General features: G+C 41.5%; 1 protein-coding gene across 1 annotated transcript; it reads left to right on the forward strand.

Moving 5' to 3' along the window:
- The first annotated feature begins 3,277 nt into the window (after positions 1–3,277).
- Positions 3,278–26,193, forward strand: MXD1 (MAX dimerization protein 1). The gene is made up of 6 exons (XM_024558564.4): positions 3,278–3,611; positions 4,347–4,446; positions 8,902–8,931; positions 21,468–21,582; positions 23,274–23,433; positions 23,665–26,193. Exons 1-6 carry the CDS (start codon positions 3,539–3,541, stop codon positions 23,850–23,852), a joined length of 666 nt encoding a protein of 221 aa, XP_024414332.1. The 5' UTR covers positions 3,278–3,538; the 3' UTR covers positions 23,853–26,193.

A 26,193-nucleotide genomic window follows, 5' to 3' on the forward strand; every position in this document is an offset into this window, starting at 1 on the left:
GAATAGTATGGGAAATGGAGAAGCCAAAGAACTTATATGTTCGACCCATGGACATGAACTAAGTGGGGGAATGCAGGTGGGAGGAGAGGTGCAGGGTGGAGGGGAATAAAGCAAGGAAAGAGGGTGGATAAATGGGACAACTGTAATAGCATAATCAATGAAATATATTTTTAAAACAACAAAAAAATTAGCTGTCAGAACTCCCATTGCATTTAATGAACCTGCTGCCTCGTCAGCATTTACTATCCTGTGCACACCTGGAGTACATAAGCCTCTCAAAAGTAGGAGAATGAGTCTTCACTTTCTAAAAGATGCAGTGAAGATTATCTGACGGGCCATATGTCTTTGTGTTTCCCATTTTCAACATTTTCTTTTACTTCCCAATTCTATAGTTGATCACTTTTTAAAAGATTTTATTTATTTTCAGAGAAAGGGGAAGGGAGGGAGAAAGAGAGGGAGAGAAATATCGATGTACAAGAAAAACATCAATTCGTTGCCTCTCACTCACCCCTGGGGCCCAGCCTGCAACCCAGGCATGTGCCCTGACCAGGATTCCAACCAGCTGACCTTTTAGTTTGCGGGATCACGCCCAAGGCACTGAGCCACACCAGTCAGGGCTTAGCTGATTTTAATACCTGCTCAAAGATATATACGGTAAACTATTGTCATCCCATATATATGCTATTACACATAACTTTATTTAAAATTCTGGTCATAAAATTTAGGTTCAAACATTCTGGAATTACTTATTTTTATTTTGGGGGTTGTGCCTGTCAGTCGATGGTTATACAATGCCTTTGAGGTTCTAGGTGCTGGGGGTCACCACTTCTACTTTGTTTTAGGATTTTCAGGTTTTTTCAAAACCTGTATCTTCCGATTATTTTATCTAACTGGTAACTGTATAGATCTCTGTAAAAAAAATTTCTAGAAAAACAAAATCAAACCTTTGTTTTATACTTACTGCTTGGTTTCCAGTAGATGGCACCAAATACCCTTTAAAGTTCTTAAGTGATAAGAATTCCTAGTTGGCTACTTGGTCATTTCTTCCACCACCACCAGGGAATAGTAATGCTCCATTCTTTCATCTAATTCTGATTGTTACACAACAGTATTTCTGTGTAGAGTGCAAAATAGGCCTGTTAGGGTTCAAATTCGCTTTTGTTGACTCAGATTTCAACCTTGTCTCCTTTTTTAATTTTTTGTAAGTGTGATTTTCAATCAGTGATTCTAGGGGAAGGATTGTGATACTGAAATAAGACTAGGTTAAAAGAGTTGAGGGCAAGAGAAAGAATAACGATATTCTGAATGATCATAATAAAAGCAAAGGGAAAATACAAAAGTATACAATATCCAAAATTAAGGTAATGAAATGAAAGCATTTTTACTATTGTCAGTTTTGGTACTTTAGTAGAATTGTATTATGAGTTTTCATATTTATTTTACAAATAACTTGAAATTTCAAAAAGTCTTAAAAAGTCTTTAAAATTGTTATATCCCCATTTTCATTTCCAATTTTTTGCAAACCTTACCTTTAGTGTGTGTATTTACTAGTGTTTTTATAAAGAATCAGCTTTTAGATCCAATTAACCATTAAAACCAGAAAGTGTTTCCTATAGGGTAGGCATAGTTTACTACGTTTATTTTACGTATTCTGTGAAGTTTATGTAATTTTAATGGATCTGTCAAACATAAAAAAATGACCCTTTTAAAACTTCCCATCATAATTACCTTTAAATGCTTTTCTTTCTTTTTCCCCAGTGTCTGAGAGTCAGTGTTTTGTGACTTGGTCTAGAAATTTATTTCTTAATTGTATTGTCTTTAGAATAGACTACCAATGGGAGCATCGGTGGACGGGCTCCGGTGAAACAGATCAATGTTCAGTTCCCCTCTGGTGGGAGACTAGGAAGGTCTTAGCTTCTGTGGGCCTCAGTTTTCTCATTTGCAAAATGTAGATAATTAACCTACCTGGTGGTTGAGGATTAGATAATGTATGTGAACTACCTGACACAAAGTAAGCTATTTTCATATACTGGCAACAATTAAAAACTTTTAAAACTCATCTCTATATTCAGGACTCTCAACTTACCAAGTTGTATTTCTACTTATTAAAATAGAGATGCCAGTATATTAACAGTACTTGGGTCTCGAAATAACTCTTCATCTCAGAAATCTTGACAGGCTTATGGAACAATCTTCAATAAACTTTTTAGTTCTACACATTAATATTGGTACCACCCCTACACACAAACAAGCCATTTATAGCCTTCTTGAAAATAATTTTAACAATTTCATCTAGAATCAAAAAAGAAGGAAAGATCCATGTATCTCGGGATTCAACGTCATTCTGTAGGTACAGGAAGTTTCTAAGCTTTTAAACCCCACTCCTGTGAGGGACTGATTAATTCCAGCTCTTTGGGTGGTGGGGAGTGCCTTCGGAGAGGAGCTCCGTACTGAATACACCCGCCCGGTTCGAGCGCTTTCTGAGAGCAGGAAAAACGCTGGGAGATCAGCATTTAACCTAACTAAAGGCCAGGTTTTTTCATTCAAACCCCACAACTATGTGGCGCCTGCCGGAGTCCGGAGCTCTCCGGCCACTTGCCGGGCTGCCTTCGTCGCTCTCCACTCCAAGGGATTCGCTGCGGGGGGCCCTCAGCTGCCGGGATCCCGAGAAGCCTTGGAACATCCGGAGCCGCAGCCTCCAGACTTAGGGCTCCGACCCCGAACCCAATCGGGGCTGATAGCCCAGGCGAGGCGCGGTTCCAGCCTCACACTTAAGGGACGTCCGGCAGGTCCCGGGAACTTTTCCCCTGGGACAGGTCCTGGCAACAGGTCCCAGGGGAGACCGGGAGGGACCGGGTGGAGCCAAGATCCGCAACAGCGGGTGAATCAGCGCCGCCCGACGCCCCGGTCGCCCTCCCAGCCCACCCTGGATCTGGGGAGGAGAAGCGGGGGCCCCTAACCACCAGCCACTCATGGATCGCCCGGCTTGGGGGAGGGTGACGTCATCGTAGCTGGGAGGTTTCGGAAGGCTTCGCCAACGGGAGACAGGCGAAGTGGCTGCTTTCTGTAGCTCTTGGCCAATACTAACAAAGCAAAAGGGGGCCCGGTTGTCGGTATAGAACCAATAGAAAACAGGAAAGGAGCACGAGGCGGAGTTGCGAATCCTGTTACCAATTGGAAAGAGGGTCGTAAGGCCCTCCCCCAATCGGACAAAGCCAGGGGCGGGGCAGTCTTTGGAGTGCCCAATGAGAAAAGCAGCCAGAGCGGGCCTGTCAAGAGAAGGGACTGGGGGCGGGGAGACGGTGAGTCGGGGATAAACACTCCGCGGCGGGGGCGGCTGCTGCTTGTCTTCGGGTTCTGTCACGGTGTCGGCGGTATCCAGCTCACCAGCCCCCTCCCCCTTCCGGCCAGCGTGGTCGCCAGAGAGGCTTTCTCAACCCTGCTCTGCCGACTCCAAAGCCGGGAGCGGGTGTCCGGCGGCGGCGGCGAGCCCGTGGGCTGTGGGGGTTGGTCCCGTGGCTCCGGCCCCCGGTGCAGAATGGCGACGGCGGTTCGGATGAACATCCAGATGCTGCTGGAAGCGGCTGACTACCTAGAGCGGCGGGAGAGAGGTGCACGGGGACGGGAGGGGTCCGGCCCAAACGGGCCGGGGGCTCCGAGGGGCCGCGCTGCGAGTGCGGGCGCCCAGCCGCTCCGGGGGTAGTTGGAGGCGCGGAGAGCGCGACCGCGAGCGCTCCCAACCCCTCCAGCTTTCCCCACGCGCGGTCTGAAGGGAGGCCGCCCGCTACCCCAAAGGCAGTGAATGGGGGTGGAAAGGGGGCTGCTGCACCCCGGGGTCCAGTGTCACCCTCTCCCCAGTCCGTCGCGAGTGAGGAACCGGGGGCCCCCTCAGCCAGGCCCGTGGTTTACCTCACCGGGGCTCTTCCCAGCTGACCCCCATGTGGACCTGGCGCCCCGTCTCTCAGCCGGAGAAGCAGCGCCTCCCCTGTCCCCCCAACCCCCGCTCCGGGTGTTTGCCCCGCACCTTCGCCTGCGGCTGGGCTCGCTTAACACACCTGCTGGATGTTGCCAATGGGAAACCCGGGCTCCATGCGCTTAGCGACTTGCTGGGTCTTTCTCAACAATGAGCAGCTGGAATTCTCCCTACACCTGCCCTGAACTGAGGTATTCACACAATTTAAAAAGCAATCATTGTTCTAAGAATTCCATCTTGCTCCGTTTAATTTTTCCTCCAATATTCTTTCCATTAAAAAAAATGAGTCAATTTTAAAAAGGAAATACTGTGGAGAGGAGAGAGTATTGAATGTTCTAGGCTCATTCATTAACTGGATCCTCCGGTTTTCTAGAAGCTGAGCATGGTTATGCCTCCATGTTACCATACAATAACAAGGACAGAGATGCCTTAAAACGGAGGAACAAATCCAAGAAGAATAACAGCAATAGCAGGTAATTTATTAAATATTTCTCTTTCCCTTTTAGACTATACTGCAGATGACATAAACTGCAGAATGGAAGTTACCTATTGTGATCAGAACCCAGTAAATTAAGTGGCAGTCTCGATTCAGTAATGCACTCATGGTCTGAAGCCACAGGAGGAAGGAACCCTTCTGTTTGGGTTGAAGGAATTGAAAAAAGAAGGGGAAATTATCCTTTTCTTTTACTTTTCATAGTGAAAAATTTATAAACATGGTAAAGTATCTGGCTTGGCATGGGTAGTAGGATTTCATATTTGATATGTGGTTTGCCTGAAAAACTAGTATGTCACATCTATTTATAATGGCAAAGAGGAATGAGTGAGATTAAAATCTGTCTTTTTGGTAATGAGAAACATATAATATTAAAATGTTAATATGCCACAATGCTTTTACCTTAGCCTTACAGTTCTTAAAAATCTGTGTATTTCACAAGGAAGTATTTGGTCAATGGCCAGGGAGAGCACGTATTAAAGCCCTGAACATAGTTCCCGGTACGTAAGAGTACAGTATTAACGCTATTGCCCTTTTTCCCCTCATTGATATTGTCATCACTGATTTAGAATCCTTGTCCCTTTCCCATCCTGCAAGTAACTGTATTTGGTTAGCCCCTATGGCATAATACAGACCACTAAAAACCAGAAGCTTCCTATTTAAACCTAACTAACTTGTTCTTCCTGCCTCTTCTGTCCTCGATTCACCCCATTGTCCTTAGTGTTGGTAGAACCACAGGATGTGAGCGGCACACATGTGCTGAGCTCTTGAATAGGAAGGCACCTGAAGGATGAGCCTGGTAATTAATTACCTGGTGGGGGGTTTTCCCCTTCCCTCCCATCTGCAGCATTACCTGAAAGTGGTAGCCAGTAGGTCTGTGCATGGATACTGTGGGCCTTGAAGAATGATACTGACTTGGATTATACAATGATGTAAAACAATTTAGCTATGTTGCATTTTGTTACGGTATTAATTTTTCAAGTTTTGTTTGGAAGAAAGAAGTTTGAACCCTTTTGGTTTATTTTTCTGGAAAAGTGTAGTTCATTTATTGTTTTCATTCTTGCCTATTCATGATTTGAGAGGAATTGTCTTCATTAATAGTCAAGGCTTAATCCTTAACACTTTATTTTTTCCTAAGTTTCACAGGAAAGTTGTCAGGAAATGTTCAGTGGTAGGGAGAGGAACTGAAGAGGATATTGATAAAGAGAAGTGGCTTGGTCCCACAAGATGATTAGGAAAGAAAAATAATGATAGTTGAGAATTTCAAGACAACAGTCTTTCTTTTCTCTTTATGATGAAACATTATTTCTGAAAAATGGCTGCAACTCCTGATTTTTGGAAAAGCTCTCTTCTGTCAATGGGTTTGGTTTTCTTTGCATGGTCAGAGACAGGCGGCTATGACAGTTGTCCATATTCTTGGCTTAATAATGAATTAGTGCAATATCTTCAGTGATGCAAGCCTCTCCGAGAGACCACGATTAAACCTGGAGAAGGCACCAAGCAATCATATGAAGCAGAAGCAGGATGTCGTGTTTAAATGTGATCATTTCCTTCACGACCTATGTGGAATGACCCTTCCCTGAACAATCAGACATCTCCCCAGAGAAGGCACTTTGATCCCTTGATTTCAATTAGACTTATATCCAAGGCTTTGTATCCTCAGGATTTTGAACTGAAGTAAGGACTATGGAGAGCTTGCTGCTGGTTTACATAACCATTGGATAACAGTTTATTCTTGTTAATTCAGGTGGAAATGCTTGTAGAGTCGGGGGCCTGGGGGTCCTTTTCCTTGGACGATAAAAAATAAAATTTAGCCACATATCAGACTTCTTGGAAACTAAAAATAAGGTCTTGAGTATCTCTAATTGCTTGTTTAAAAAAACAAAAATGAATCGTGAATATTGATTGCTTTAGAATCATTCAGAGAACTACTGGGATACAGGGAGGTGGAACCTTTTTTTTCTTCTTTTCCTTTTTGAAATCAGTTACTAATTATTTAGAATTGAATCTAGGGTTTTTAAAAGTATGTTAAGTTGGCAAAGCAGGGTCTGGTCCTCATCTGAGAGAGGAAGTTCAGGACTTGCACCCAGTTCCTGTATGAGACAGTGCTATCTAGCTGACCTGACATGGGAAATCTTTCTGAACCAAGGACTTCTCTCATCCTCAAATACCCTGTAGTTTGACTTAGTTATCTTTTTGTTAGAATATATTTTTAAATGGTGACATTTGACCTTCATCATTGAATCTGGAGTTATCAAATATTTTCAGTAATCACATGGAAAATGATTTTGATACAAAGTATCTATATATCTTACAGTGCTGTAATTAAAAATATGAATGTTGACCTATCAGTAGAGTTGGCAGGCAGTTTCTGAACTGAGTATTTTTTTAAAAGTCTGCTTTTTTATTAAAGCAAAGTTTCAGTGCACCAAATGCACTGCAGTAATACCCTAGCCATTAGGTATAAGTCCCCTTGTAAAAATTACAATGTGTTCAATACCCTTAAGTAATCAAATAAGAGCTGTAGTTTCCCAAATTCTGCTCAAATTTGGAAGGAGTTGTGCCTCCTACAGAATCTATTAAAAAGTTTTATTTTGAGGACTCAGAATTTTTTAATAGGTTTCTTCAAAGAATCCAGAAATTTTTGGTAAGAGTGCCCTGTGTGCTGTTATTTTCTCTATTCAGAGACCATGTCCTTTTCAAATATCCACTCCCCTCTTCTACCACCTTCCGAGGACGGTACTGGAGGGTGGCCCTTGTCTACAATTAAACAAGGAAATCTTGACCAGTTGATATATTTTCAATCATTTAAAAAATCTGTCAGACTTTGAACTTGTTATTCCCTATTAAAACTAACATGCCATGTGCTTTTAAGCCCAAGGTTTGCATTGCAGGCCAGATTCTTGTTAACTAAGATATCCTGCTGGCCATTGCAGGAGTAAACCTTCAGAAAAATGTAACTGAGGAACACTGAGGAATAATCAGGTGAATCAATTAAAAGCTTTTAAGTTAACCAGTTCTAAAGTTACATATCCTTTATCTAGAAAACATATTCTAAAACTGAAAGTACTGTAATTATTTTCTTGTAAGTAAAAATTTTGTATCCCCACATGGAAGAGAACTTCTAGTGCCAGACTGGAAATGTCCCATTTCAAAACTACACACACACACACACACACACACACACAGTCACTAGCGTGAACAAATTTGGTGGTGCCCCTCTGATGTAAATGAGTGGCTGAGCATTCATGGGAGCAGTGGTCCTCCCTGTTACTATGAGCATTTACCTCTTAGGCCCAGTAAGTTCCTGATTATGGCCCCACAGAATTCATGGCCTGAGCCAGGGCATATTCTCCTGAACTGGTCAGGAGTATATCCATAAGAGAATTTCTGTAAGAAAGGTCAGGATTCAGTGTCTTTGTAACACTGAGGAGTTCCTCAAGTTTATTTGTAACTAGTCAGAAAGGAATTGTGTGAGCAGGATACCGAAGTGCCCACATTGCCTGACCTGTGACCTTTGTGGAAACCAGTCTGTAAATTCTTAGACCAGACTTTGTATCCAAGGTCAGCTATAAATACACTAAGAATATGATTTCACATCCACCGCAGCTTTCATCCAAGGCTCTCTAATCGCTGTTACAGTTGCTACCTCAATGGCCCACGCTTGTTCAGAAGATAATCGGCAATAAGTCTTATCCCATTTTACAGAGGGATTAACCGAGGACCAGATGGCAAAAAATTTTATGTCTTCCACAGTACCTGTCAGTGGCAAAGCTGGACTTCAAATTTCACCCTTACTGCTGCTTTAACCAGGCTATTTATTATCTTTATATTGAAATGAGTTTTGGAAGCCCCTTCCTGAAATCATTTTGTAGCTGTTCAATAGGAGCCTCTTTCAGGAGGTTGTACATGATAAAATAGTTACTTCAGGGAATAGGGAAGATTGATGGGCTATTTTTACCCATTAAAAACTGTATCCTGTAATCAAACAACTAACTTAGCATAAAAACTTGGTATATACTACACCTAAAGAAAACTGCAGGGCTGAGGTGGGGGTACCACTTCCCCCGTTGTACTCTCAGCCTAAAGAAAGTTTTGTGGAATTATATAACCCCAATTCACATAACATTGTGCAGCTGTTTTTGTATAAATAGACTCCTTTTATTTCCCTTCTTAAAATGGATTGCTTTTCCACTAGGGAATGCACGCCTCTTAGTTTGTCACTTCTCCTTGAACTCTATTTTAGATATTTACATTTATCTAACTCCCCAAAGGGACTAATTTCTTCAGTAGAGCCCACTGAGTTTTTCTCCCTTTCTCTGTCTTCTCTCCTACCAACTCTAGAGAGAAAGAAATTAAAATAATTCTGTTGGTATCGAAGTATTCCTTTAAGACAAAAACAATCTTACTCTTTTCTTATTGTTCCCTCTTTCAGATCAACTCACAACGAAATGGAGAAGAATCGGTGAGTTGGGGATTTGGAGGGTGGAATCGGGGGAGTTTCCATGCATTTTCTATTAATTAAATTGAGAATTGTGTGCTCCTCTTGATTCCTCTCCCAGGTAGCACCTGATTAAAGAGTTCACTCCAGGCCCTCTAAGCAGCATTGCCCAGAAATCACTTAGGTGCATGAAGGGCTTGCCAGTTCTAAAGACCACACCCCTACCCTCACCACTGCGGCCTCCTGAGGAATGCCTTCTGTGTGGCTGTTCACAAGCGAGAGTATTTTAGGCCCTAGGCAGTTTCTGCACATGGTGTCTTTTAAAAATGACATGCCACTGAATATAATTGGCAGGGCTGCCTCAAATCGTGTGTGTGCGTGCATACATACATGTATACATAGCACACACATGTATGTGTGTAGTTACAATTTAGTTGTGAATAAAGATTCTCAAAATTCAGGCAAATGCATAGCGGAAACTGGAGATAACAACCCAGTAGAGGAGCCCTGTGCCCTCACTGGGCTCCATGGTGCCACAAGCCTTGTTAACCTCTCTCACCTGGATTGCCTCTTGCTGCTTATTTAAAAAAAATTTTTTTTAACAAGCCAAAGATATAATAACAGCTTGTTTAAATCTTTGTTTTCCAAATTAAGTTTGCCCCTCCTCAATGATGTAGCCTGGTGGTTCTCAACTCTGTTTGTACATTAGAATCACTTGTAAAGCTTTTATTGTCATTTTCAGAAGTTCTTTTTAATGTTCAATACATTATACATACACACTGACACATTTGGGAGGAAGAGAACAAATTTTTATTTCTGCTAATTTTATAAAGTAACTTTTTATTACAGAATTTTTCAGACATACAAAAATAGAATGAGTAATGTAATCAACTCCTATGTATCCATCACCCAGCTTCAACAATTATCAACATTTTGCCAGTCTTGTATAATTAAAACCACCCTTTCTCATGGGATACTTTAATGCAAAACTAGTAGACTTTTTACAAAATACATAACCACTTGCTTTTACTATACTGAAAAAAATTCATGATAATTCTTTGTGGAGCTTTAAAAGGGGAAAAAAAACAAATACCCAGGCCTCACCCCTAGCAATTCTGATTTAATTGGCTTGGGTCGGGACGGTACACCAGTTTGGGTCTTTTTAAAGCTCCGCAGGTGATTGTCATGTCCTTCCAGGGCTGAGAATCACTAACAAGCCTCACTCAGATCTCGGAGCTCTCTTCCACTTAAATGCGGGTGACCTATTCCGAGTGACTGACTCTCTGGGTGCCCCGCGTGAACGAGACGGCGACGTGCAACATGGCTGTGTAAATACATGCGGTTGTAGCACGCATACCCTCTGACGGGAAGCCTGCCTCTGAAACTCGGGATCTGAATGGCATGTTTCTCAATAAAAGGGCAGACCAGACCCTTACTAGGAAGGCAGATCTTGGAACAGGGCAAACGTTAATATTATTCCACTGTGTAATTTTGTGTGTGTGAGAGAGAGTGAGGGATAGTGAGTGTGTCTCGCTGCACACGTGCTTCTCCCCATCCCTTCTTCCCTTTTAATTTCTCTGTGATTGTGACTGGCCATGTTTGAGGTCAGAGCTTCCTTTATTCTTTGAGGATTTATATATCATGCACTGGAAACTCCCAAGTATCTCTTAAGGTGGAAAGGGAGTGAGATGTGGCTACTCTTTTTCACCTTTATATTCTCTTCCATCTTCCTGCCTTTGAAGTGAACTAGGTAAACTAGAAGTTTTTCTACTGAAAATTCTTCTATTTCTCCTTCTCCCTTCTAACATTTTACTTAGGTAGGCATTTATTTTAATTATTAAAATTTCATCCCCTCACATAAGGGCTCTTAGGCTTACCTTTTGCTTTGTACCTTTCAACTCTGCAGGAATGCCTCAGAATGTCAATTTTATCATTTATTATAGCAGTTCAAAGATGTTTGTTTTCTGCCTACAGTGGGCTAAAAAGTTACGCTTAGCTTTAGGCATTCAGAGAGTTCATATGGGAGTATTAAATCAGCACGGTCCCCATGTTTGAGAAATGTAGTTTGTCAATGAGAAAGACGCAGAGTTTCGGTTAATATACTGAGTTCTAAGATTAAGGTATCTACAGGTGGCTTTGGAGGCAAAAGGTCTAGAAAACTGGACTTGAAGTCACCACTGGGCAAGCTGCTTATAATTCAGACTGCTTCTGCATGACTAGTCAACTTCTCATTGACGGGCTACTTATCTAGTTTCCTTATTGTCCTTTCTTTTTTGGAATTTGGTCTTTAAGGTCCGGATAATTCTTCCTCTAGCCTAGAGCCTGCGAACAGAAGAGAAAGAAGGAAGGACTCAAATTTACTTAATTTAACCAGGCATTGGTTGCTGCAGTCCAGGGGAGGAGATTCAAGTTGTCAGGCACTTCTCCCTTATTAATGTGCTTGCTTAAGGTGTTAGGGTTTTGAGGTCAGTGGAAGAGCTGCTCTTATTGTCTCCCTGGTTTTCGTAGCTGAATACCATAAAAGAGCACTACTTTGCTAAATGCTACTACATGTGAGCTATTTTTTACCTTAACATCACATAAAAAGATTGGCATGGCTCAAAAAAAAAAAAAAGTAGCAATTTAGGGGAAAAAACTAACAGTGGGATTTTTTTTCTCTTTGATATAGCATAGTCGATTATACTTGGGTTACGGTTTTGTTTTTTTGACAAAGGAATCTTTTCTGTGGCACTTTAGAGATTCTGAGTAATTGGTATTCATCAGGACTCCACTCTGAGGATACTATACTTCACAAACAATACTACTGAAATAATCTTGGCATTGGTGAGAAGAGAAAAGACTTCCAGAACGGTGGAGGTGGGAGTTGGTGGCGGCGGCGGCAGCGGTATTTTCCAGTCCCTAGATCAGGTATCCACGGCCACCAAAGGTGCCATGAAGCAGGTGCTGGGAATCCAGAGCCCAATAAAGACCTGGCCGCTACAGTGAAAGGGTTAGTGTATCACCAATCACTCTTGGTACTTGACCTGGGCTTCTCTGCATTTTAACTAATTTTGTGGGTCTGCCCTCCTAAGGAAACACCTTTTGTGAGTACATGGTGTTTCTTTTTTAAAAAACCAATCTTGTAGAAATTTCTGAGAAATACTTAAAATCATACTAAAAAATTAAATCATCCATGAATCTAGCAGCCAGAGGAAACCAAGGAACCTTTGAAATGTATCTTTCCAATTGGTTTTGGAAAAGAACTTAAAAAATATAGTTTAGTATCGAAAATTGGAAAGTTCAGAAAAGCACAAATATAAAAAAAATCACCTGTAATAGACCTTGCAACAGTGACAACTGCTAACATTCCTGTTCAGTTCTCTATTTATCTAGACATTTGTGCATACTTTTTAAAATCAATATGAGATCACAATTTTTTTATCTTTTTAAGCTACACCGTGAATGTTTTCCAATGTCATTTAATCTTTAACACTACTTTTAGTGAATGCCCAGTATTGCACCATATGGATGTGCCATAACTCATATAACCAATTTCCTACTTTAGGTTCTTCCAAGTATTTTGCTAATGGAAGCAATGCTTCCTTAATCTACCTTGTAGATAAACCTCTGTCCAACATCATAATTATTTCCTTAGGATAAATTTATAGTTGTGGAATTACTGGGGTTTGATGTTGACTGCTGGATTGCCCACCAAGCGGGTTATAGGCTTTCTTTTCCTTATACCTTCACAAGTTTGTAATTTTAAGACTTTTATAATTTTTATAAGTAAAAAACAAAAACACACAACTTGTTTAAATTTGCATTTCTTATATTACTAGCACAATTTAACAATTTTGACATCTTTCTGTGTGTGTGTGTGTGTGTGTGTGTGTGAGGGAGGGAGGGAGGGAGGGACGGACGGAGAGGGAGAGAATTGCCTGTTAAACGTTTGCCCAATATTCTGCTGAGTTTATCTTTTCCTTTATTTTGAAAAGGTTTTATAATATAAAGGATATATCTGAAGAGTTTGCTCCTTTGTCTATCTTATAATTGTCCAGTTTGTTATTTACCTTTATGGAATCACTCTTCTCTGTTTGAAGTCAGTGCCTCTATTGTATAATAAATTTTTGTTTGAGGCTAAGTCTGTTTCTAGACTTCTGTTCCTCTGATCCATCTGCTCTTCCTGTGCCAGCGTACATTGTTCCAGTCACTGAGGTTGTATCCTGCACTTCAGGGTCTGGTACAGCAAATCTCCATACTTCCTCCCTTTGTTTTTTATTTTACCAGAATATAATAGCTATATTCTTAGCTATTTTCTTCAGTTTGTTTTTCCTGGTAATTTTTATAATCAGTTCATCAATTCCTCATCCCCCAAATTGTTTTAGGATTTTCAAAATCAAATAATTCCAGTATAAATTAGCCTTAAAAAGTTAGTATTTACATATTAGATCTTTCCATCCAGGATTTGGTGTGTGTCTTCATTTATTCAGATCTCTTTTCTGTCTCTAAATTTTGTAGTGTTTGCATGTCGATCTTGCACATTTCTTGTAAAAGGTATTCCTGGATTTGAATATTTTTAAATTACTATTGGTTTCCCATTGTAATAACTAATTGATTATTGGAAAAAAAGAAATTTTTTAATCTTTCATTGTTGTTATATGCCCTTTATGGATAATTCCCATTTCCTTCTCTTCACTGGGAACCCTTCTGGGTTTGAATGCCTTTCAATAAGCAGTTAGCAAGTGGAGACTGAGTGAATGCATTTAAGCTGCAGCCAGTAGTTCAGGGGTCAGGTGGTAGAATGGACTTTTTTCAAAAGAAGGCTCTAGCACCTCCCTTAATAGTAGACACTCGTTTTTCTGGAATGGTACACGTGCTGGCCTTGCTGGAATTAGGCAGTTGGTCTACAGAGATTACCTCTGCTGGAGTATTCTGAACCCCATGACAAGATTGTGTGTGTGTTCTATGGGGAGGACTTAGAAGCCTGACGTAAGCTGTTATTTTCATTTGGTCAAACAGTATTTCAGTGGCATCTGGCCTGCCATGTGAAACCATTTCAGTCAGGTCTCTTCTGGCAGGATATTCTAGTTCATTGCAGTTCCCTGTACTTGTTTCTTTTGGGGTTTGGCTTTTCAAATAGCTAAGCTCCTTCACTCAGAGGAATAGGGAGCCTGAACTGTGGTATACATTGCACCATTCTTACTGCTTCTGAACACCTTAAGCACATTCATATTTCACTCTAGGATGTTGCAACAATCCACATGGCCTTGTTGCCACATTAGGCTGAGGGCAAGGCCTGGCTGTTACAAGGGAAAAACATAGGTGTCTACGCTGATGGCGTGGTGGAGTACTCAGGTCTGTCTCACCAGAACCCATCTGTCCTCTTGGGTAGATGGCATCTGTCCCGGGAAGAACTCGGAGAAGAGGTACACACTGGTTATTCAGTCCCCTACCTGGAATATTGGGGGGCATTCCCTGACTTCCTGTTATAGACATTAATAGTCAAAGGGTGAGATGGAGCTAGCTAGTACTAATTGTCACACGTATTTTGTATTTTTTAATCGGGCTCTAGAAAAGAACTACTAATGAGGCATACTTATGTATTTCGTACTTTTAATAGAGAAGCGGTCTTACAACTTACATGTCGCCGCCATGAACTGCTCACTGAGTGGATGTTCCCACACAGCCAGCACACACAACGACCTTTGTATTTTTTACCAAGGTTACTATCAGAATTCTGAAAAATCTTCAAAGCTTTCCAGAGTTTTAATTAAGTTAGTAATAATTACACATTTGGCAATTTTCTATAAATGGATCATTTTAGAAAAAGGAAGAGTACTGTTTTTTCTCAGAACATAATTTGTAGCCTTTATCAGGATTTTTTGTTTAACCCATTAAGGCTTTGTTCTAAACCCCAAATCTGGGTAAGGTCAGAACCTTTATCACTTCGAGGGAGTCATTTTTGATCCCTTAAGATTTATTTCGTCTTATTTTATACTAAATAACTTATTTTTGTCATTATATACCAATATCTGATACTATTTTTATTCACCCCCAGTTATCCTGTAAGATTTATAAAGCTATTTCATTGGCTAATTCTGTGTCCACACAAAAGTAGGAGATAAAATGGAGAAACCTTAGCATTAAATAGGCTATTGTTTATGTAGCTTTTTTTCTCCTATGGTTAATAAACTTAGGCCCAATTTTAATAAAAACTAGAACTCAGTGAGGTCCAGTGTATCATATACCTTAAGTAAGGCTTTCCTCAAAGAGAAGGAATGTGAATTACTAAAGATACAAGATTCTACTCTTAGGTCAACATCTGCAGATACATTATTATTTCTATTATTTAATACAAAATGGAAGACTTGGTCTCTTCCATTATTTGGTAACAAAAGAAACAACAGACACATAGGAGGTCTGCAGCATGTGAATAAATGAATGTGACCTATTTGGAAAGGACAAAAAAACTTATTATAGGCTATGACAGCTTGAAAACCTTTATGGAGAAGTTAAGTCAAACAAGATGTAGTTGAAGCAAATGAAAAAATAGAGGGCAAAGGGGAGTCCATTCTAGAACTTTCAGTGAGAGGTGGTATTTGTCATGGTCTGAAGGTTGCTCAGATAAATAATTCTGCAATAATTGTTTGCTCCATGTTTGATCACTCCAAGTGATTTTAAGTACCTCCAATGCAGGCACTTGATCTTACTCAACATTTTATCACCTGCACCTAGGAAGGTTGCAGCGTATAGTAATCCTTTGAGAAGTGCTGGTGGAATAAGTGAATGAAACAGTCCAGTGTATGTTTCAAGATTTCCACCTGTGAACCTAATAATCTACCCTCTTCACGCACAGGCTTCCATCCTGTTTGCTCTGCCCTGACCTTGTAATTCTTTTTACCTTTTTCCGCTTTACTATGAAAATCTGAGGGAGACAATACCTCCCTCACAGTACACACACACACACACACATGCATACACCTGATTTGATATCATTCCCAGTCTTGACTGTATCCGCGTCAGGAAGAACTTTAGGGTTAACACAGGAAATTCAGGAGCCCTACCTGCAGAAACAGCACAGTCTCCCTGTAGTCTTACTCTTTCTGTTGCATTTGTTCCCCAGCTTACCAGATCTGCTGGCCTGAGAGACAGACATGGGTAGAATCAAGGAAGCTTGAGTCTGGAGGCAGAAGTAGAAAGAGCAGCGTTGAGGACTGTCTGAGCACGCTCATTAGCCCAGGTGCCTCTGTCACTGCCAGAGCTCTGCTGGGAGGTCCGCCTCACACAGCCCAGAGCCGCTTTAATAATGATTTCCTTCACTTGCTTGGTTTTATATGATTCACGGCTGACAAAAGTTAAGGAAAACTAACAACACAATTGTGTGGCATCGAAATACATTTTATATTGAAATCTTTAATGTATTTGGAGTTTATTTTGATATTAATTTCACCACTCCCCTGCCATTTTCTGACTAATCCATTTTTTCTGCAAGGATTTGCAGAATTATCTCCGTTATATGCTAAATTCATATCTATTCCTAGGTTTCTTCCTGGGAATTTTTTATTCTGTTCACTTGATTTGTCTGTCTAGTCCTGTATTATTATACAATATTTTTAATTATTGAAGCTTTGTAATACAATTTAATATCTAGTATAGCACATTTCTCCTCATTCTTTCTCAAAAATTTTAGCGGTCACTCATAAATTTCTTCTTCTACATGAAGTTTATACTAATTTCCCCAGTATTAAAAAGAATACTGTTGGGATTTTTTGTTTTTGGAGTTATGTTAAATTTGTACAGACTTGGTAAGATTGACATTTTTACTTTGAGCATTCATATCTAGGAATGTGTGATTTTTTTCCATTTACTCAAATTTTCTATGTGTCTCAGCAAAGTTTTATAGTGTTCTTCCCAGGGATCCTTCCCAAACTGTTTTGAGTTTGTTCTTAAATATACTATCCTTTCTTCTTGCTATTGAATATGAGATATTTTAGGGTCTCTGGATATGGATACACATCTAGAGATGTGCTTGGATTTCCAAGATCAAAACTTTTTGCCCCTATTTTTGTTGCCTTTGGGCCATCACAGCAGAGACATAAGAGGAAGGCCTGGGGCATTCTGGATGCTTCCTGCCCAGTGTCCAAGTCCCTCCTTCCCCTGCCTCTATATGATGTGGGTGCCCATGAAGGAGTCTTTCCTTTTGCATGCAATAGCTTTACAAACTCGTTAATTTTTCAATGTAAAAAGCAAAAAGTACCTCTAGCATAAGCAAGACCTTGTTTCCATAGAAAAAGGATTAGAATTTCCATGAAATCTTTCAATAACAAAAGATGTCTATTTTCTTTGAGAGTTTAGTGATTGGATTTTACCAGATAACCTCTATTTACCTAGTGAGACACTTGGAGTTCCCTACCAATTTTAAAAGAAATACTATAGTGCTATAATGGCCTGTATTTGCTCCCAGTAATTGTCCTTCTACATAGGAAGCTAGGATTGAAAGCGTAACTGCTACTATATATGGAGCACCCCATGTCAGACTCTGTCTGAGGGGCCTCCCTGCCTCGTCTCGTTAATACAACAGCCCTCTCGTGTGGGCATTGTCCTCCTCCTCCTCCTGCTGAGGAAACGGATGCTACATGGAGTAAAGAAATTTGCTGAAGGTCACACAGGGGTCAAGGATCCCACACCTTTACTCTTGGTCACTGTATAACATTTGGTTATATAGAGATTGACAGATTCAGAATGAAAAATAATTAAAAACAAAAATAAAATAAAATTTTAGATACTAAAAATCTTACTGAAGAGAAGTTGTAGTGTGTATCTAATTTAGTTATAGGCCACACTTTGTTACTAATTGTAGCTCAGAACAAAGATGGGTTTTCTCATGCCACTGTAAACCAAAGGTATAGCAGCCCATTCAGAATAATTAAAGCAATATTCCTGAAGAGTCAGCAGGTGAAGTTGGTCAAAGTTCATGACCTAGGGACAAAATATTTGGATCACGGCAACAAGAAGAGGCAGTTGGAGACAGGAGGGAGCTGGGAGCTGGGATTTGGCAAAACTCTTTTCTGCTGGGGGAGGGAGCTGGGAGGCAGCTCTTGGTGACAGAAGGCCGCCTGGCTGAAGAAGATATGATGGGAGGAGATCCAAGGAGGCCTCAGATCAAGGTATCTGGTGGCTTCCTATGGAGGATGTGTGGCAAAACCCCTGCCTGCTCCCCAAAACAAAGTCAGACCTGGTTCAAAATGGGACAGTAGGCCCCTCCTACAAGACCAGAGCTCTGGGCAGGAGACTAGTCAGGACTGAGGAGGAAGAGCTGAGACAAGTGCTTGTCCAATTTGCTTTGGATCTGGGAGCTCCGTGGATGCTCAGGGCTGGCTCAAGGAGTCCAGTTCCCAGGGTGGAATGAGTGTGAGTGAGTGTGTGTGTGTGTGTGTGTGTGTGTGTGTGTGTGTGTGTGTCTGTCTGTCTGTGTCTGTGTCTCAGGGTTGAGGCTCCTCAGTGGGAGCTGTTACAGAGATGCCTGTTTGCTTTTTTATCTGGTTCAAGAACTGAATTTCACTACAATGTGATGGAACTGAGCTTGCTTCACAAACCTCATTCCTGCCCTGTGTGTGGCCCAGGCACCAACTGGGGCTGTGTCTGCAGGCAGGTGGGCAAGGCAGCCATCGGGCTGCAGGACTGAGGTGCTGGAAAAGGCGAAGGCAGGCACTGCCACAGCCAGAAGCTGGCTCTGGATCTCTACAAAATCCAGAAAGCATTTTGGTCCTATTTGCGTAAAACAAGGCCAAAAAACACTGAATGACATGTATTGTCCTCAGCTCTAATTAGTCAAATTGCTTATTTCTAGTTTCACAACTGGGAGTGTTCCTCAGAAACCCACATTTAGGTAGTGAAAATCATACTTTCTGGGCTAGGTTCCCTGTGTAACTAGAAATGACGATGCATGGACAGATGACTTTATTTTACTTTTATCAGTAGACAAACTTCCTTAAAAATTTACATACTCATATCTGGAGATAAACCCACATCATAAGACTAATTATGACACTGTTCTGAATCATGCAGTCTTTGCAAATAACAAGCAGACTAAAAATGTCCAAATTTTAGTTTTTGAGCTTTTTTCCTAACTCAACAATTAGTCTGTAAACTTTGTATTAAGTAGTAAGGAATAAGTTGGATAACTGTGTAAGTGACTGATTATAGTTTCCAATGGTGTTTCTAGTAACGGTCTATTTTCACTGCTCTTTTTGAAGAATATTATTATCCACGGTGAGCAAGTACATTTTATACATAGGTTCTGCTTTTCCCCACCCACCCCTTACCCCACAACCAGTGCAGTAGTGGAAGGAACAAACACCTACTGTGAGTCTTTGCTTGTGACCAAGGCACATGGATAGGTTTTCAGAGCAAGTGGAAGTCTTATACTGTAGTAAGGCATTTATCCCATTAAATCTTCCTGGTTCAGGAATGAATGCTGTTCTTCTTGAGCTTGTCAAGACTTAGGGGGGCCCTTGGAATATCTAGGACAGCTCCCTCAAGATCCAGAGGAAGAAGGCTCCAAAGCAGATGAGGCAAGGGCTCAAAGGATGTCTAATGTGGGACTTGTTAGATCTGCCCTGGGGGGAAGCATCTGAAGTCTTGATCTGAAAGGTGTGAGTTGACTTCCTCGGTCAGTGCCATGCACATTGACCTGTTGTAGAGCTTTCTGAAGCGGTTTTCTTCTTTTGGTCTGCATGCCCAACTTCCGTTAATACAGTAACATTTTTAAGAAGAAAAAAAGGAAAAACGAATTTTTAAGGTTTTCTTCAAGTTCAGCTGAGGGTAGCCTCCCAGGCTTCTAGGAGCTCTGCTCAGGTCATTGTGTGTGGGCAGTGGCCATGTGTCTTAAGACCCCAGGATTCTGAGCACTGCTGAAGGTACAAAGATGTAGAGAGGGACTCTGTCCTCGAGAAGCTTAAAGTCTAGTTGACCAAACGGCATAATCCATTCAGCAAACATTAAGCATGTGGGAGGAGGAGGAACTATGGTAGAACATCAACGATTAAGCTGCAGTGCCAACTTTCTAAGGAGTTTGCAAGAATGGTTAAGTAACAATGCCAAACAATTCAGGCAGAAAAGTGAACTTCCCAATGAATAATAGGAACAAGTAAGTACTCAGAAAATGGAATCACTCCCTGCCTGGGTAGCTCAGTTGGTTGGAGCATCGTCCCCAATACACCAAGGTTGTGGGTTTGATCCCCAGTCAGGGCACACACAAGAATCAGCCAATGAATGCATAAATAAGTGGAACAACACATTGATGTCTCTCTGACCAATTTAAAAAAATTTTTTTTTCTTCTTAAAGAAACAGGAATTTGCTTGGGTTGGAATGGCCTGTGAAGGCTCTAAGGAGGTAGTGGGCTGAAGAAAAAACTCTGAATCTTGGCCATTTCTCACATTCATATAATCTGCCAGGTTTTAGGATAACGCCCAAACCAAGATTTCAGTGAAGTGTTGATTTCCAAAAATGTAGAAACTTTTATACTTCTGGTCAGTCTGTGACTGAAGGCTCTCTCTTTAGTGTGTTGTGACCGTAGCTTCTGTTTCACGCAGCCTTTCTCCCTCTCACACTGTCCCATGGCTCTGCTCTGCCACTCTCCAAGATACACCTGGTTATCTCCAGCTGCTCAGCATGCGTGTGACTGCAGCAACACCAAGGATGGACTTTCTCGTTATTTTTGAAAAATATATTTAACTTTTGAATAGCAGTAGTTTACATGGTTGAAAAACCAAAAAGTATAATATATTATTCAGTAACATTACCCCCCTTTCCTCATCCCAAACTATTTGCTGACTTCTCCCTGCCCAGCTACTATTATTACTAGTTTCTAGAATCTATCATTCTAGATTTTGTGTCCAATACAGGAAAGCACATATAATTTTTCCTCTGTGTTATATGCACAGTTTGCTTTTCTTAATATATCTGAGAGTTCTTTCCTAATAGCACATAGAGCACATGCTTACTCTCTTTTCATGGCTGCATAGTACTCCACTGTATAGATGTACAATAATTTATTTAATCAGTTCCCTACTGATGGACTTTTGGGTTGTTTCAGGCTTTGCTGTTCCACATAAAGCTGTCATGAATAACCACATTCACATGTGTACAGCAATGATACGGTTATAGTGACTCAGTGGTCCTGACTGGGAAAAGAGAAGTATGGCTTCAAAGGATTCTCACCCTGGAATGTCACTGTTTTCTGAATTTGGATATTCTTTATGGGTCACATCATTATCCAGAAACCTGAAGATAACCTGGTTATCTCCTAATAACATGCCTAATAATAGCAGATATTAGTCCCTATCCTGACACATGTATTAAAAATAGACTTAACTGTGGAAAACCATGGATTTTTCTTCTCCCTGGTTTTCACTACAGTTGTCTGGTTTTTAAAGAGATATATTTGGTAAGGGGTCACTGGGGGCATTTGCCATCACTGGGCCTGGGCAACTCCATACTCTTTTAGAATTTGTTTTTTAGGGGTACCTTCTGGCCCACCCTGAAATTCTCAAATGCTACTGTGATCTTGTTTTCATAGACGGGCCCATCTTCGCTTGTGCCTGGAGAAGTTGAAGGGTCTAGTGCCACTTGGGCCTGAATCAAATCGACATACTACATTGAGTTTATTAACAAAAGCCAAATTGCACATAAAGGTAAGTGTATCCTTGAGATGCCTTTTTATCTTTACCTGTCTAGTAGGGTTTTTTTGTTACAAGGCCAACAAATGTATATCTGCAGGACAATCTTCTCCTCTGAGCTCCTCCATCCTACCTCTTGGATGAATCACAAGCACCCCAAACTCAACATGTCCAGACCCATCTGAGTATTTCTTACCCCAGGCACCGGAAGTTAAGTGGTCCATCCAACTGCCTGATTATACAAGCCAGAAATTGAAGGTCATCCTTGTCAGCTCTTGCTTCTAGACGTATATCTAAGTTGTCTCCAGGACAGCCTTGTCTCATTCCCTTTTCACCCCATCATCAGCTGCTGCGGTAAACCCCTCAAGGCTTCCCTCTGAGCTTATCTCCATGCTTCCCAAGAACAGTCCTCCCTGAGCTCAAGTCAGTGTGTCACTCTGTTTACAGTTCTGTGGTCAGGACACACTCTGCCCCTGCTGTGCCTGACCTGGCCCACGCCTGGGTGCAGCAGCCTCCTGTGCTGTTACACTACCCCTCTGCTCCAGCCCTTCTTCCAGTCCCTAGCACGCGTCATGTTCTCTGACCACAGGGTCTTTCCCCTCCTTTCTTTCCCCAGTTAACTTCTTATCATCCTTCATATCCCAGCACAGGTATCACTAATGCAGGGAAACCTTCCCTGATCTGGTTACCTTCTTCTTGTGACCGGTGGTCCAGTACTGGGTGTCTCTCAGCACTTGTCACAGCTGGCATCCAATGGTGGTTTACATGACTGTTTGGTTTGTCTCCGTCCTGAGACTGTAGACTCCGTAGGGAGGGGCCCAGTTCTTTGTGTTCACCTTGTGTCCGCAGCACTTCCCAGAGGGTCTGGCACAGAGGTGACTTTAGCACATAGCTGAAATAGCAAAGGGCGAGTGAACTGTATTCAGGCTTTTGGGAAGCACAGCCTGAATCACTCTGTAGCTTGTTTTTATAGTCAAGATTGGATAAGTATCACTTTAAATGTGGTTAGTAGCCTACATGCATGACAGTTCGGGGGGGAAAAGAATCTCTGTGTATAGCAAAACAATCACAATTAAACAATCTTCTTAATTATCTGAAGAATATGAGAAGCTAGAGGACAGATTTGTAAAAACAAGTGGTCTGTGGAAATGTATTTTCTAAGCTCTTATGTTGGATAATTTGGTATCAGGACTTCAAAAGGGACTATTATTTCCTGCTAACAAACAGAAGTTAATTGAGATTTGGCGTGACACAAAGAAAGTGCTTCTGTAACAGGGACATGTACTTGAATAAACACGCATTTAAGGGGAAGTCTGTTTCTTAAGCTCCCATCACGTGCAGTGCTCTGGTTCGGAGATGAGATGTTCAGGGTATCACTGCAGACAAGGGAGACCAGGTTGGGGGTTCCTGCCTGCAGTCTTTTCAGTATCAAAATAGAGGGGTACCAAGATGTGGGAGTGTCAGAGCTCATCCCTAGAATCCCTGTGACAGCACAGGTACAGCACTGTCCATGCTGAAGACGTTAGTGAAGACGGAGTCACTCACTAGCCAGTCAACTTCCTGTCTCTGTGAGAAGCTGGACAAGTGACACACTAAATGGCTTCTGAGAAAACTGGCAGATTGCACTGCTGGAGAGGAAGGTGCAGGGTCATTGCTAATTTTGAAATCTGCCTGTGAGCTCCAACAGCTACCCCTTTGACTTGCAGAAACTTGAAGATTGTGACAGAAAAGCCATTCACCAAATAGACCAGCTTCAGCGAGAGCAGCGACACCTGAAGAGGCAGCTGGAGAAACTGGGCATTGAGAGGATACGTATGGACAGCATGGGCTCCCCGGTCTCCTCAGAGCGCTCGGACTCCGACAGGGGTGAGCCCTCTCCCTCTCCCACCTGCCAGTGGCAGAACAGAGAAGGAGCTAAGAACCTGCTTGTGGTTTAGAGAGGCTGAGTAGTGTGGCCTTCTGTAACTACTGCCTCTTTCCTTTCAGCAGTTAGACACCAGTATCCAAAGAAGGGCTTGACTGCGGTCGCTTTGATTTTCAGCCCGAGTTTTCTGAAGAGTGCCTTCACCACGGTCTCTCTCTTTTGTCCTCCTACAGAAGAAATCGATGTGGATGTTGAAAGCACAGACTATCTCACGGGTGAGTTGGACTGGAGCAGCAGCAGCGTGAGTGATTCTGATGAGCGGGGAAGCATGCAGAGCCTCGGCAGTGATGAGGGCTACTCCAGCGCCAGCGTCAAGAGAATAAAGCTCCAGGACAATCGCAAGACGCGTCTTAGCCTATAAGAGAGAGTGGTCACTTCGGCTGCCCCCAGATGGCTCTCCCTGTTGGATCTGAGTAGGTAGTGTATTGGACCAGCCCACAATCCCCTTGCACGCAAACTTCAGTGCCCCACCCTTACCAAAATCAGTTTTGTAAACATTTTCAAGAAGTGCTTAGGATTGTGGGTTTCTGATTTCATCCGCTAGCTTCTCTTTCTCTCCGTAAAAATTCGTCTCTGAGAGACTGTACATTCCAGTCAATTTGAAGCACCCAAAAAATCTTAGAGCGAATAAGCAACTTTCACATCTCAGCAATTTCTCCCTCTTGTTTACTGTCCCCATGTAGCCTACCAGACCTTTTAAAAGTTTTCTGGCTTACTGTGTTATTTGCCTAGCAGAAAAGTACGAATGTGTCTTGTGCTTAGGAAGCTAAAGGAAACAAGCTTCTAAAGTTGAGATCCTGATCTCAGAACTCCAAAGTAAGCTTTGAAAGGGGCATTTAAGAGCACTTAACCATGGACCTCACAGGATTGAGGAGTCAGGAATACCTCCAGAAAACACCCTTCACACACCCCTGTGTTCATTCCCCAGACTCGCGTGTGGATGGGAGCAGTATTTCTCACTCTAAAATGGACACCTGGAGAGCGTGGCTTTGGGGTTGCACAGCTTATAAAAGTTCCAATATTGTTTGTTCTCACAAACAAAGTGGTACAATGTATTTTTGTGCGATGCTTTTGGGACCACGCTGTGTACTGCTATCCCCAAGGCTCATTTCTTCTCAAAGTTTGTTATGCTACTTGTCTCTGGAACATTTTTTTTTTCCTACCTCAGAGATAAAGGAGATCTCCATTTCCCACTTAACACAGTGATTATGCCTCTTTTTCTCCCCAAATAAGTGACATTTGGTCCAATTCTAATCTATTTTCCTATTTAACTTTCAGCAATAACTGAGCTTTGGCACTAGTTGAGCTAGTAGCCATCATCAGTGAAAGGAAAAGTCCACATTTCTACTCTGTGTTGCAGGTGAACAGGAGGGGCTGGTACAGTGTTACTAGAATTCCTCTCATTATTTTTGGATGCACCCAGAAACTTCTTTATGGAGGTCTTTGGGTTGGTAGTTTAAAAGGCTGATTTTTCTTTTTGGTTATGATTTCTCCCTTAAGTGGTCTCCCACTTTGTAGCATTTTTATTTAAGCTAAAACAGAGCACATGTATATGTACATAAGACACATTAAATCTATAAATACTATTTATTCATTTTATATAAACTAATGTAATGGAAAATAAATTCTTATGACTTTGTGCTTTTATAGATGTTCTAGAAACTTTGTATGTAGGTATCTACCAAATTGGTTCATTCCCCTTAATATTTTTGCATTCATATTTTTGAGGTCTTGATGTTTTCAGCCTCTGGCTAATCTTTTTCATTGAATTTAAACCATTTGTATAAAATCTGTGATGCTGAAACAGAGTGTATGTCACAAAGTGATGAGAACATTCCTAAAATCCACAGACGCACTGCAACCTAAGGGCTCAAGGGCTGAACCAGTAGTGGGTGGCCACCCTGTGCCCCCACTGGCCTGCGGTCTCTAGCATGCCACAGCCTCACACCTCCTCCATCACCTCCATCTTCCACACAACTAAACGTTCAAACACACTCTATACAGAAGCTCATTCTAGACATGAAGAGCAATGTAAACAAAGCAAGATTACTTTTGTGTTTTCTCTTTTTAATAATTCAATATATTAAAAAAATTTAAATTGGAAGTAGTGGATTGCTAAATGATCCCAAAGTCATGTGTAACTCTTCTGTTTTTCTGGGTTTTCCTTCATTTGGGCTTTGGGGGGGGGCGGGGGCAGGAGACACGAAGGATTTTTTTTCATTGTTGGAACCTTTTCCAATTACCAGCTGAAGATTTGCACTGAAATACAACTTGTATGCCTTTGCATTTTTAAAGCCTGCTTCCTGAATTTAAGCAGAGCGATAGTGTTCAAAGAGCCAGCTCAGCCTGTAGTATGTTTGAAAAAGATGTATCTGCACTTTGAGGTCCCTTTCGAATGCCATTTGCCAGACCTCACAAGCATTTTGTTTAATTGCTACGTTCAAGCGCCTCACGAGTCCACAATAATGATGCTGGATGGCATCAAAAACTCAAGACTTCTGGAAAAGCTTGTGGGCTTGCATTGGGGGAGGGAAGGGGAAAAAATTTGTGTATTTGTTTAATTTAGAAATAAGGCATCCGAGACATGCCATTATTTTCTGTGTTTTAATTGTTGTGCCTTTGAGTTAAAACTGCATTTTTGTCTTTTGGTTGAAATATGAAATGTACTGTCCCAATATAAAACAGTAATTATTTGACCTTTG

This window comes from Desmodus rotundus, chromosome 5 (assembly GCF_022682495.2).
Source record: "Desmodus rotundus isolate HL8 chromosome 5, HLdesRot8A.1, whole genome shotgun sequence".
Taxonomy (NCBI): domain Eukaryota; kingdom Metazoa; phylum Chordata; class Mammalia; order Chiroptera; family Phyllostomidae; genus Desmodus; species Desmodus rotundus.